Genomic DNA, 13,249 nt, shown 5'->3' with positions numbered 1-13,249 from the left:
CCCTCTATGCAAAAACAAACTGAGCAACAGAAGCTGAGGTAGCTTGAAATTAGAGTTTCTAGTTTTGCTTTCACAAAAACAAAACAAAAAGTATAATTGCAAAGCCTCTATACAATATATACTGTTTACCATTTGTTCATTTTTTTGTTCAAAATGCATATCGTCTTCAATACGGCTATAGCCAGGCTTCTTATCTTTCAACATCTGTTTAACAGTCGTGTGTGGTGTAATGCAACACTGAATGCAGAATACAGACATTTTGTTAAAGCTCCAGAGATAAAAAGTGCTAAAATCAGCTTCACAATCCAGGCCTTGAACAGTCAGTACAAGTCGGCACTGTGTCACACATCTTAGTACGTTCAGTCGCTAAAGCTTCAGAAAGCCATTACTTTCATGAAAGAAAAAAGAAACACAATTTATTTCAACCCTACAATGGTTACATGGAAATACACTGAAATGTACTTACAAAAATGTCTCAGAGAATAGAATAATTTCACATTATTGAAAATGGAATTTTTAGTTTTTGACAGCTGTTGCACGAATGTTTGTTTTTAGACATTTCTCTGCTTTTCAGGTAAAAAGAGAACATGAAAAAAAAAAGAAAAAAGAAAGAAAACCAGCTGATTTCTTGTATTTCTTGAAGGTCAGTTTGAAAAGAGTATGTACACTTTGTCACAAAACATGATTAGTTTTTCTGCACAACCTTCTGTCCTCTCTTGACAAGGCGGTTACATAGTGATGGATTTGAACGTGAGCATAATATAATGTCTGAAAGTAATAAAGTGTCTTGAAAACAACAACAAAAAAAGAATACTCTGACCCTAACTGATATCAAATGTTATCTCTCCTCATTTTGTACAGCAGGACATTTCAAACTTGTATCCAAAAAGAACAGAAATTAGGCACAGCATTTGTTCTCTTCACCTGGTTAACACATTCATAATGCTTGACTGGGGAGCTTCAAAGCAGCTGCATAGCACATCAATGAATACTGGATCATGCCTTGTGTCAGCTTTCATGCAGTGTTCATGCTTTTATGTCATTGGTGACATAACAGTGGAATGGTGTGTCCCGTTTAATAGGCAATAAATTCCAAAATAAAAGTCTCTTTACAATTGCCATTTCTAGTTAGCACATTGTAGACACATAATCAAAAAGTGTAAGGTAATTAATCTATTTATCACCCCTCCTAAGATCACATTAAGGCATTATGAATGTGTTAGTAATCGCATCTACAACAAAGCGGCAACTTTGTCTGTACTGTATCCCAACAGAGCACCCGTGTCCAACCGTAGCTTTGACATAACCCTCGAAAATGTTCCCTTTCTGAATCTATTCATATACAACATGAAAACAGATGAAAACAAAAATATTAACAGAATCTAAATCCCCAAAATTTGAGAATGATGCAAGTACTGAGCACCCTGTAATAACGTCATGAAACCAATGTCTTGACTCTCCATCTTTTGTTTTTCTTTTTTTTTTTTTTTTTTAATCTTGTGTGTGGCTGCACAAGGGTCAAAAGGCATAGAAAGCAAAGGAGTCTGGGCCCAAAGATTTCAAAGGCTCAGACCTTCCTCTTTCTCCTTGAACGAAATCAGTTTATGAGAGCCAGAGCACAGTCAGCACGGACAGCAGAAGAGCTGCCAGACTGTAGGTCACACATCGGCAACCCAGGGTGGCTGAGGTTATTGTCAACCACAGATGGCAAATAGAAAAATTTTTCAATATCCACATCAGAGTTTTTTTTGGAGTGATAATCATAGCACAAGTGACAAGAAAAAAAATATATAATAAAGGCACAAACAGAGAGAGAAATTTGTGTGTATGGCAATGTCATGGTCCAAAGGTGCCCAAGAAGATCACACATGAAGACAGGAAGAGGACACGGAGAAAAGGGAAGCAGGAGAGAAAGAGGGAAGAGAGGGAGAGAGATAGAAAAATAAGGTCAGAAATACAGAAATACAACTGAATCGAGGAATAAAAAAGGACGTCTAAGTTAGAGGATCAAAGTAAAAAAGAAGTCATAGCATGTTAGTAGCACGGCTAATGACGTGGCTCATGGCATGCATGGGTGGAGGGTCACACACATGAAGGTAATGAGGGATGGCAACAGAAAGGAAGACATTTCAAAGACACTACAATCCAACCTCTCTGCTTTGAGCTTCGGTATAAACAGGGAGAGCTTTTAATCAGTCATGGTGCAGATCAGTGGCAGAGTTTAGGATAAGGTAGATGACAACCTGGATGTGAGGACACATCCACAAGAGTCAGGCTATTATCTCTCATTTGGAATGGCCAGTGGTGTAATGTAAGTACGGACGTACATGCTTACTTGATACTAATCCAAAAGCCTCATTAATTCACCCGTCGGGTCATTAATGGAGAAATTATGGACACAGTAAGGCTTCCAGATTTCTTTTGGGTGTGTCTTTGGAAGCGACAGGCTGGCATACTGACTGGCAAAAGAGAAAAAATGATAATTTCAATATCCAATCAGCAGCTCCTACTAAGCCTATAGAGCAGGGCTGCTGGGTTGGTTTGCTGCTGCAGCATCAGCCGCTGACTTGCTGTGCGAACGCAGCAGCGTCACACAGACACAAATCATCATCATTATGAGATATGGATTCTCTTCAGTTAAATCAATTGTTTTGCAAAATTGTAGCAGGGAATTCTCACCTCTTCCTGGCAAAATAACGGCGCCGTGTTCATAAATTGGCTGCACTTTGTGCTCTGATTTACATTTTGCAACTTTGCAGATACATTCATTAGAAACATTTTCTCATTATGCTGATCAAACTGTAATCCGGGCGGCATTATGTTTCCTTCAAAACATATTTGCTGTTGCAATTAGCGGAATATAAATGCTCTGGGAAACAATGTTGGAAAAGCAAGTAATCTCCTAAAAGATTTTACAGGTGCAACAAAAGAGCAGAAATCATCAGGTTAAAACAGAGAGGTAAACAAAGGTGGCAGCTCTTTTGTGTTTGATGAATAGGAAACCATCATTTCGTCAGCAGGGGGCTGTACCACGAAGCGAGATTAGAGTCTTAGTGAGGTACTGGAGTTTTCCATCATATGGAGGAGGCTCTCTTTAACCTGACAAAACTGTCATGGTAACTTGCTGTAGACCTGTCCTGGTTGGGACCGGTTTTTGTTCGGAGTTTCGGCGTGCAATCAGCTCAAAAAGCACCTGTCATTGCTCCTTTGAGTATCGCCACACTTCAGTCAATATTCAATTCATGAGCGATACAGATTGTCAGCTGAGGGAATATGTTATAAATGCACCTCATCCAACTTGTTGAGCCGTAACTATACGAAGCCGCGTAGTCACAGTAGCGCTTACTGTTTGCATCATGTTGCTTTGTTTTTTATTTATTTTTTTCACACATATGAATCAGCATTATATCAATGATTCTGATTAAGAATATTATATTTATAAAGGTTTTTTTTTTGCAAGGTTGTTGTTGCTCTTTTATTAAGAGCGAACAACGATATTTTCTGAAAAAAGAGTCAGACTCATCCTGACACCTTAGTTGCACCAGAGAGGGTATTTGGTCAGAAATACTGTTATGTGGAGCGTCGGTGGCTTAGTGGTAGAGCAGGCGCCCCATGTACAAGGCGGTTGCCACAGCGGCCTGGGTTCGACTCCAGCCTGTGGCCCTTTGCTGCATGTCACTCCCTCTCTCTCTCTCCCCCCTTCACACTCATCTGTCCTATCAATTAAAGGCTTAAAAAAATGCCCGAAAAATATCTTTAAAAAAAGAAAAAGAAATATTTTAAGGTTCATTTTTGTTTCTCAGTCCTGCTTTTATATCGAGATATAGCCCAAAAATGGCCGAGGGAGGCTCAGGTTAAGTTTTAGAGTCCTCACAACACTTGCGGAGATCCCAGGGGAGAGGGGGTAGCAACACAACTCCACCTAATGGAGGCTTACAGCGCCCCAGATTCAAACGTCCAAAAACACATAATTGCAACCACAAAGTATCTCCATACTGCTCGTCCGTAGTGATCCAAGTGTCCTGAAGCCCCGACATAAAAAGTTGTTTGAAAAAATGTCATTTGAACTCTGTTTTCAGCCTCATTGTAGCCTGTAGCTCTAACTGCCTCTCTGAGCACTGCGCTCACGTGTGCGTGCCCATGTCTCACGGTCTTGCGCAAGCGTACAGAAGTGAGTGCGGTCCACAGAGAGGCAGTTAGAGCTACAGGCTACAGTGAGGCTAAAAACAGAGTTTAAATGACGTTTTTCCAAACAACTTTTTATGTCGGGGCTTCAGGACACTTGGATCACTACGGACGAGCAGTATGGAGATATTTTGTGGTTTCAATTATGTGTTTTTGGACGTTTGAATCTGGGGCGCCGTCAGCCTCCATTAGGTGGAGTTGTGTTGCTACCTCCTCTCCCCTTGGATCTCCGCAAGGGATGTGAGGACTCTAAAACTTCACCTGAGCCTCCCTCGGCATATGGGTGAGTAGATAATGGCTGAATTTTCATTTTTGGGTGCACTATCCCTTTAAATGAAGCAACTGTATTATTTTGTACTGTAATACTTTTAACAATTCTTCATAGGTTGAAGCAGGCGGCAGGTGATTGATCATTTTTAAGACTCAAATGACCCCCTGAATGTGTCATTTGACTCGATTTATGTCATCGCACACAGAGCCTGAAGCAGTAATCCTGCGTAGACAGATCAAGTTGATAACCTCCTTCGTGGTAGTTGTTATCTCTGACTGAGGCTTTTGGGTTTGTCGAGCCAGTTCAGGCAAAGAGAGCCTGGCTCTGTTGAAGTGGCTTTATGGTACAGTCCTCTGTTTCGTTCACGATTCCTACGCACTTGAAGCACTAAGACATCTACCACCGTAGTGGAGCACTTCACCAGACAGATGGCTGGTGTGAGTGTGGACACAGTTAGAGAGGAGAGGGCGGGGCAGTATTCACAGTAGAGCCACTTCTTCAGCTACCATTACACCACTGGTCATGGCAGGGAGAACGGCCCATGCAAAACCACACATCCAAAACAGAAGCTGGTTATGAAGGTCAATTCCATGACATGGAGGGATGGGTGATCTCATGTTATCAAAACTGCAAAAGTTAATAGCTGTGTTTTGTAGTTTTACTCCAACGTCAACCTTAGCGGGGGAGATTTGGATGGATCAGTTGTCAACACCTGCCACTTCTGTGTCCTTATTAACACACTGACTTTAAGACTGTGTTTGTTTTGACACCTTTTGGCACGAGAATCATGATGATGTTTTATCTCGCCACAGCTGGGCAGCATTTCGCCGTCTGTGACTCTGTGGCGTGCAAATGTTGCCCAGCTGTACCCGCAGAGAACAGAAATTGCACAAGCCAAATGATATAAAGGTTTTTGAGACAAAGATTCAACAGATTGAGGTAACTTAACACTGAGATGTTTTCACAGACGCTTCACTCTAAAGTTATTTCTTTGAGGCATTTCGTGTGTGTGGCTGCTTTCTGAGCGTGTGTTTGCAAAATGAAAAGCAATACAAATTTAAACAGATTGAAACTCAACCTCAGATCAACCCTGCATTCACAATTTGCGTCACAGTGCCAATTTAGTGCACAGAGCCAGTATATGTTTAAGGAAGAGCAGCTGAACCTAAGGAAATTAAATGCAGATGTTGCAGCTAAAAATAAACCTCAGCAATTCCCCACATGTCTCCAAGTGAAGGAAAAAAAACAGCAGCAGCGACTTGGAAGTAATACTAAACATCCAGAAACAAAACAATTAAATGAAAGTAATTACAGGAATTAAAGGGGGGACTGACATGGAAGAAGCCCATGTGAACTTCTGCTCTGGTAGTATTATAAGTGATCCAAACCTCCCACTGCTATATGGCTGTTGCCCAGCAAGCGCATGAAAAAGAAAATAACTGGTTTCTTTATGTGCCATGCACTGGCAGCCGTTGCATTTTAGGGTCTTCAGTTAACAAAAAAACCAAACAACACACAAGATTAATCCAGTTGGAGGAGGCACCATGCAAAGAGTCTTTGGGCTGCATCCCCACTTAACTAGGCCACACACTGTATATTCAGGTCAGTCGTGGACCCTAAACTGTGACACCCACTAAACCTGGCAGTGGAAGAGAAAGATAGAGGCTGATAGGAGGAATAAAATGAAGAGAGACTGTGGGAAAACAATGAGGGAGGCAATGAGAGAGACCGTAATACGGATGATGCGAGAGCGAAACAAAAAAAAGATGATGAGATATTATGGGAATTTCTTTTGTCATAATGTAAATCACCCATTGAGAATTATGACGAATCATGTCCTACCTATAAAAAAAAAAAAAAAAGCCTTAAAATTATAACTCATCAACACACTGATTTTTGGGCGAACTATTATTTTAAAAGGATTTATTTATATTGAATAAATCTGTTGATCTGCGTTCATTTTTTTTTTACTTTTAAACTTGCCCTGTGCCAGAAAACAGTCTTGTCCCAGACAATATTTCACATTTTTAAATCATTAAAAAATTGATACAGCATGGTATCGCTATATTTTTGTGTGGCAATATCACATCATCACATGGACCCCAATTTTCTAATTATATATTTAAAAAAACATTTTTTTTTTTTTAAGGATTATTATTATTTTTTATTTTATTTGTTTTAGTATTATTTTTTAATATAAATTAAAATATTTCAAATACAAATTAAACTTTTGGTAGCCTACTACAATCATAAAATCTTTTTTTTGTTTTTCAGTCCACAAGACACGTTTTGCTGCAATAAAAATGACTGAAGTGAGATGGACAGACTGAAAACTTTGAAACTCTGTGTGATGTTGACAAAATTTCCCTTTGGGGATATAATTTTTTCCCCCATTAAAGAGTTTTTTTGGGGGAGTTTTTCCTTATCTGCTGCGAGGGTCCAAAGGACAGAGGGATGTTGTATGCTGTAAAGGCCTCTGAGGCAAACTGTGATTTGTGATATAAATCACAAATCACAAAAATAAAATTGATTGATTGATTGATAATTTACAGGTGAAAAAAGTTAATAAATCGCAATATATTTTATCACAATACTCAGCATATTGCAACACCTTTAAAAATTGAAATAATACTGTATTGTGAATAAAGTAATGTAATAATATCATATGTTGGGGCCTCTGGTGATTCCCATCCCTCGCACATACTGATAACAGTGGTGTTAAAATGAACTGTTATATACTGTGATGTAACTGATTGATTTAAAATATATTTTTCATGAAAATGCTGGGACTTTAAAGATGTGTCCCAGATTTTTGTCAACTCTGTCAGATTTCTACAAAGACATAATTTAATCAGGCATTAAACGAGTAACCTTTATCACAAGAACTCCTGACTCACTTCCTGGTTTCCCAAAAGGACAGGAATACTGCTTAAGTACTGGTAAGATTTATATTTCTGATGCATTCATTGAATAATGTTGCTATTGGGCGTGTCTCAATCATAACATGTCAACTCTGTAGCCCTTCTAAATGCAAACAAAAAAAAAATTATGAGTATAAGATCAGCATTAAGAAAACTCTGAGCAACTTTGACTGTGAAACTTCAATTAAACGCCAAGTCCCAATTAAAAGCCTGGTCGCTTTTACTGGTCCAGTGTGGCTACACATTTTGACCAATAAACACCTGTCTCAATTAGAGACCTGGTCTGGTTGCTCTGGTTCTTCGGATGTATAAAACCGAGTTGTTGGCTACCTCAAATTATGTGTTCATTCCTCGATTACCCTGCAAGTTATTCATATTCCTTTTGTCCGTAAGGGTCCTCAGATCAAAATAATCGAAAAAGGGTTTTTCATAAAGGTTGTCTCAAGTTGTGAGGATAGTTTTAACAGGATACAGTGGTGTTGTGTCAGTATGCCGGGTGCCATAATCCTCTCTGATGCTCTGTGTGTCAGTGCTAGATTAAATCAATAATTCATAATTGAAATATTATCTAAAGCCTATTTTTTATTCAAGTAATATTCATACTAGTTTAAATGAACAATTTGATCGTATTTTCTATCTTTGCTGAGGTTTTGTGTGAAAGGAATTAAAGGCCTGTCCCAAATATAGGCCTGTTGAGTTCAGTGATTTAGGCAAATAATAGCCCGGGCTACTGACTGAAGTTTTACGGGAACTTTTTGTCAACTCCGAAGGATGCCAACTCCGTCAGACCTGACCTCTGACATTAATCATGTATGCTATTCAAGGAAAAATTAAATCACTGGGAGGTTGGTCCATTACAAGGTTTAACCGTCAAGACTTTGATCTTTTAAAACATATTTTCCAGCCTAATTGCAGAGTAAATATTAGAAAAAGAACCCAAAATAAGGATTTGTCCCAGTTCTCAAGAATGTTGAAAATATTTAAGCACATTATCAGTCTTAAATGTTCTGAGACGTAACTGTAACCAGGGAGGGGGCTTCTCGGAATGTACTGTAAGTTTTCTTTTGTTCTGCAAAAAGCTTTTGCCCAGCGCTGCAGAGAACGAGGCTCAGTGCCCTGCAGTGGTCTTGCTGGCTTGGTGCTCCATCAGACTCGGTTGTCAATGTTCACTGGTGGGAAGCCAGTGGGGGATCATGCCCTACTACTTGGTGTGTTCACCCAAGACGGAAAAAAACCCACTTATTTCAATCCTGCCTAATGATTTTCTTTAACAAAAAAAAGAAGCTTCACAGATAAAACAGCTGGGCGCTGTAGTAATTAGCAAACATTATTCAAACTGGAGTAAATATTGCATTTGTTGTGGAGCATTCTCAGCTGAGGGTTAGTGTGGGGATTTAGGGGCATCATTAGAATACTGAGAAGGTACTGTAAGTTTTAGGAGGTTAATTATCCGTCTGTCTTTCAGTCACTGAAATTGTAGTTTGTTTTTGTTCCTCACAAAGGCACTGACGCGCTGGAATATATTTATTAAAGAAAGTATTACCACCTATTCAAGTCTGCCCCATCGTCATTTTAAGTTGTTACACTAAAGTAAGAATAATTTATTTTATTTAGTATATCATGGAGCATTACTTAGCATGATGGTATGATATGATTTACTATTTTTACACCACTTTTTCTCATAAGTGTGTCTCATCGCTAATAAATCTGACATGCAAGAGAGCAATTAATTCGCTTGAAATCTGGTTTGTAATTTTGGTGTAACTCATTTGAAAATTAGATTTCTTAACGCTCTGAAAATGAACCTCCTGCAGGGGGGTTTTTGTTTTTATGAACTTGTTAAAAATCAATCCAAAATAAAAAAAAACTGCGAGATAGATCATTCATTCTGTTTGCAACAGAAAGCTAAGACTTCCCTCTTTCATGTCATCACGTTGTCCCTGTGTGATGATGTCATTACATTATGCTACAAGTGGTCAAAAAGACGGGATAAATGCACAGTGATGCTTTAGTATTGTCCCATCATTGTTTACATTACCCTGCTAAAAATGGATCTAAAATAAAAACTGTAATAGCTAGAGTATAAATGTTTTTGCAGCAGAAAGCTAAGACTTTTGTCTTTTGCACCATGATGTGCTACACTTGCAATGGCAACATTTCATAAGACTAAAAGAGGTCCAAAAGACTTTACAATACAAAAGCATACTAATGAACCTTCATTAATATAGGCCTATATTTTATCTACAAGTGCACGTCACACACTGAGCGAGCCGCCTGTTAATGACGCTGTGGGCTAATGGGCATGTAGCTACTTCCATGTTTCAGATGATACGTCATGTTTGTAGTCGACCAATGAAGATGAGTTTACATATCACCTTGGGTTCGTCCTTCACCTTCTCAAAATGATCCCACACTTTGGATTTCCTGCCCGACATGTTATTAACTAGCCTGTGGAATAACCGCAGGTACGAGCCCTGGAAATTAACCTGACTCCTGTCTGACTGCTGAGTGTGGACACTTCCTGTGTCTGTCCTTTCAAATTAAAGTCACACATTGTCCAGTCATATAGGTTTGGATTTATTTTGACAAGACGCAGCTCCGAATAGAGTTTCACTTTTTTTTTTTTTTCCTGTGACCAAGCAACCAATGACATCTTGCCAACTAATGGCCTTTCTGGTCGACTAACGTTTGGTCGACTGTGAGGGGGCAGCTCTATCTCAAACACTGTGTACATAGCTCAAATAACTTATGGAGTGTTAAGAAATATTTTGATCATGTTTCTACATTTACAAATCTTTTGGATCAATATGGTGTGTCTGTTTAAATTTAAAATTCCTTGAAAAAACATGTCAGATTTCAGAATGTTTTACTTTTATCAATTGTTATGATTTACTGGCTTACATAACCTTAAAGCTGAGGTTGTACAGATTTTAGGGGTATGAAGCCTTTGAAAATACTCCAAGGAATGACATCACATTAAGCAAAAATACCAACGAATGCACTGGCAGAGTTCAAAGGCTTAATGTTCCCTTGACAGTTGAAAGAAACATGGTTGAGACAATCAATATCTCTTATGTGAGAGAAGTAAAAGATAAAACCCTTAAACTGAAGGAAAGGATGTCAGAAAGACAAGATGATGCAGAGAGATAGAAAACCTGACAGGGTTCTTTTTCAGTTGAAGACAAAAAGAAGAGAACAGAAAAAGACAGACAGAAGTTTAACCTGTTTTATAGCTCAGGTATAGCGCAATGGGGAGGCAGCCCGAGTTAAAATGAGCACCCACAACAACACAGCAACAGAGCAAAGGCTGACCGTGACCACCTGGGTAGAGAAGTATTTGGTATTAACTGGACAAAATGTTCTGGGTCTGACTGATATCTGGTCTGACTTTATTGCTCACTGAACTCGAGCAGTAACAGCTGCCTTAAAGGCGCCACTGAAGGCCAGGAGAGCAGAGAACCATGATGCTGAATTTTATCTGTAGCAGCAGAGCATCAAAGAAGAGGAAAAAAAAAAAAAAACATACAGCGAGCGTATGCCTCTGCTCCTCATATGAATTCAATACTTATTGTTGATCTTTTGCTGTCTGGCCTCAGAAATTTTGTGAAGTGAGCGCAATGTTTTAAAATGCTAATAAGGTGCTCAATGCATGAAAACACAGAGAAATGTACTTCTCCATGGGGAAAGGATTAGGTGGAGGAGACATAACTGGAAACAAGCACAAGTTTGGCATTAACAGTAGAAAGACAGAGAGCACAGGCCAGGGGTAAAAGCAAAATAAACTCCCCATGACCCTGCTTCCAGTCTCGACTTGTGTATTTTTAGTGACATAAAAGTTTGACTTTTCAGCAACTTTTGAGGCACGACTGTTTGACTACAACACATGAGCACGTAGCTTTGTTGTCTTTGTTTATTGACACATCTACAGTATGTGTATCTTCCTCTACATTCGCTCTTGACATTGTGTTTAAAGAAAGTAAGAGCTACGAAAGAAATCAGTCAAATTCCTGCATGCTAAAACTTCCTTGGCCCATAAAGTTGATTCTGATTTTAATGTTCAGTCTCGACAATTGTTTTGTCATCCAGCCTACAAACAGCATTTTATATTTCTCCCAATACTGCAGGGAAGCCCTGTAATTTGTGACTATTGTCAGGCTTTTTCTCATAAACTGTTCATACGTTTTCCTACGAAAAGCAATGCACCCAAATTTGCACATACCCCACGTTTTTGAAAGGCTGCGACCACGTGAGCAATATGCTGATGAGAGTGAACAAGGAAGCAGTCCCAAACAGGCTTGTAATGCAGGATTTTTACTTCTGCGTTCGGCATAGGCTCTGCATAGAGCTGATGCACAATAAATCCTGCTTACAGAGGCAGGTTGGGTCACAAAAATGCAGACTTTCCCCCGGGAATTTTCGATGGCGAAGCGTTTTCGGAACGTGAGTGTGAATTTGGAGTGAACTTTGAGTAATTTTAAGGTACAAAATCACCCGGTTTCTTTTATTAAACCTAAACACATTAACTTTATTTGCCTGAACCTAACCTCTGTAACTTTATGTGAATTACATAACTGTACGCTAAGGACACAACCTCTTTCACTGGGCGCTGTTTTGTAGGATAACATACGAACTGTTTGGTCTGCATTTCGTCCAATAAGTAACCTCTCTCACGGTAGTTAAAAAGTCGTTTCACACCAAACTTGGATTTTCCTTCAAGAAATTCATTGCGACTAATTTTCTGATATCTTATGAATGCTTGAAAGAAATATTTGGGTGGACCTCAATTTCAGCAGATTTCTGCCTTCTGGAATATTCATATCTGACCAATAAAATCTCTCTCCAGTGGCTCTCTGTGGCTTTGGCAAAGAATTATATAGAAATGAATAACGTCAATTTTCAAAAATTTTAATTTTAAGTTTTTGCTGTTGTAGGCTTTGAGTGATTCTTAGATTCTCAATTGTAAAAATCTGTTCACAGAAAAAAATGTTACATTTCAACCACTAAATGTGCTTCATACGGCCATCACCTTTCCCTTTAAATTTAGCCAGACCTCAGTAGGGTTGGCTTGTCTTGGATCTCCCTAGCTAAGCTAGCTATGGATTCCAGATCGAAAAAAAGTCTTGGAGGGCAATAGAGAATTCAACGGTGCATGGAAATACTTGTTTGCTTTTACCACCAACCCTGCAAAGTTAAAGTACCCTGCAAAGCTAAAGTACCCAAAAATCATAACTAGCCTACAGCAGAGCAGCCACCTTGTAGTAAAACATATCACTAAATGCTTATTAGACCTTTTAGTAATGTCGATGGGTGAATTCAGACTCACAGTTACCTTCATTATGAGGCTCAAATATGTTTTGCGGCTCCAGGCAGATTATTTGAGAGCTTTCTGGGCTAAAAATGGCTCTTTGGAGAGTAAAGGTTGCCAACCCCTGTTCTAACTGATATCATATCCCCATGTCATGGCTAGTGTGCTGCCAAAAGGGGGGGAACATCTTAATTTGGTTCCTTGACACCCAATATTGTACAACAAACACTGCGGCAACTACCCTAACAACCAAATAAAGGACAATATATGGCCTGAGATTGAGCGGCAACTCGGATAAAGATGGCAATGTAGCTTATATGCACTTGCTAACATTATATGCTGGTCACAAAACAGGGCTAGCCACAACAGCTAGCATTAGCATCCAGTTTTGGGTCGGATTAGTATATGTACCATTAAGTAACATTAGCCCTTAGACATTTTATGTCTAAATAGGTTTCTGCTACAGCTTGACTCCATTTCTCTCTCCTCAAAATGAGCTATTTATTTTGTTTTTAAAGAAAATGGAACACAGCAACACGGGTAATTCGCATAGACCTTGTATAGCTG

The 13,249-nt window shown here is 39.1% G+C and overlaps 1 protein-coding gene across 8 annotated transcripts in view; it reads right to left on the bottom strand.

The window, feature by feature from the left end:
* ncam1a (neural cell adhesion molecule 1a) overlaps positions 1 to 13,249 on the bottom strand; it is a 415,597-nt gene that overhangs the window by 38,050 nt on the left and 364,298 nt on the right. Inside the window, exon 18 of one of the 8 annotated variants that reach the window (XM_050040220.1) lies at positions 398 to 1,682. The exons of the other annotated variants lie outside the window; for them this stretch is intronic. Coding sequence (XP_049896177.1) covers positions 1,603 to 1,682 — 80 coding nt within the window. The 3' untranslated portion in view covers positions 398 to 1,602. Of the gene's footprint in view, positions 1 to 397; positions 1,683 to 13,249 lie in introns of those variants that run through there. 8 annotated transcript variants of the gene reach the window in all.

Source organism: Epinephelus moara, chromosome 3 (assembly GCF_006386435.1).
Source record: "Epinephelus moara isolate mb chromosome 3, YSFRI_EMoa_1.0, whole genome shotgun sequence".
NCBI classification, from domain to species: Eukaryota; Metazoa; Chordata; class Actinopteri; order Perciformes; family Serranidae; genus Epinephelus; species Epinephelus moara.
Note: the sequence above shows the minus strand (reverse complement) of the source record. Positions and strands in the feature narration are given on the sequence as shown.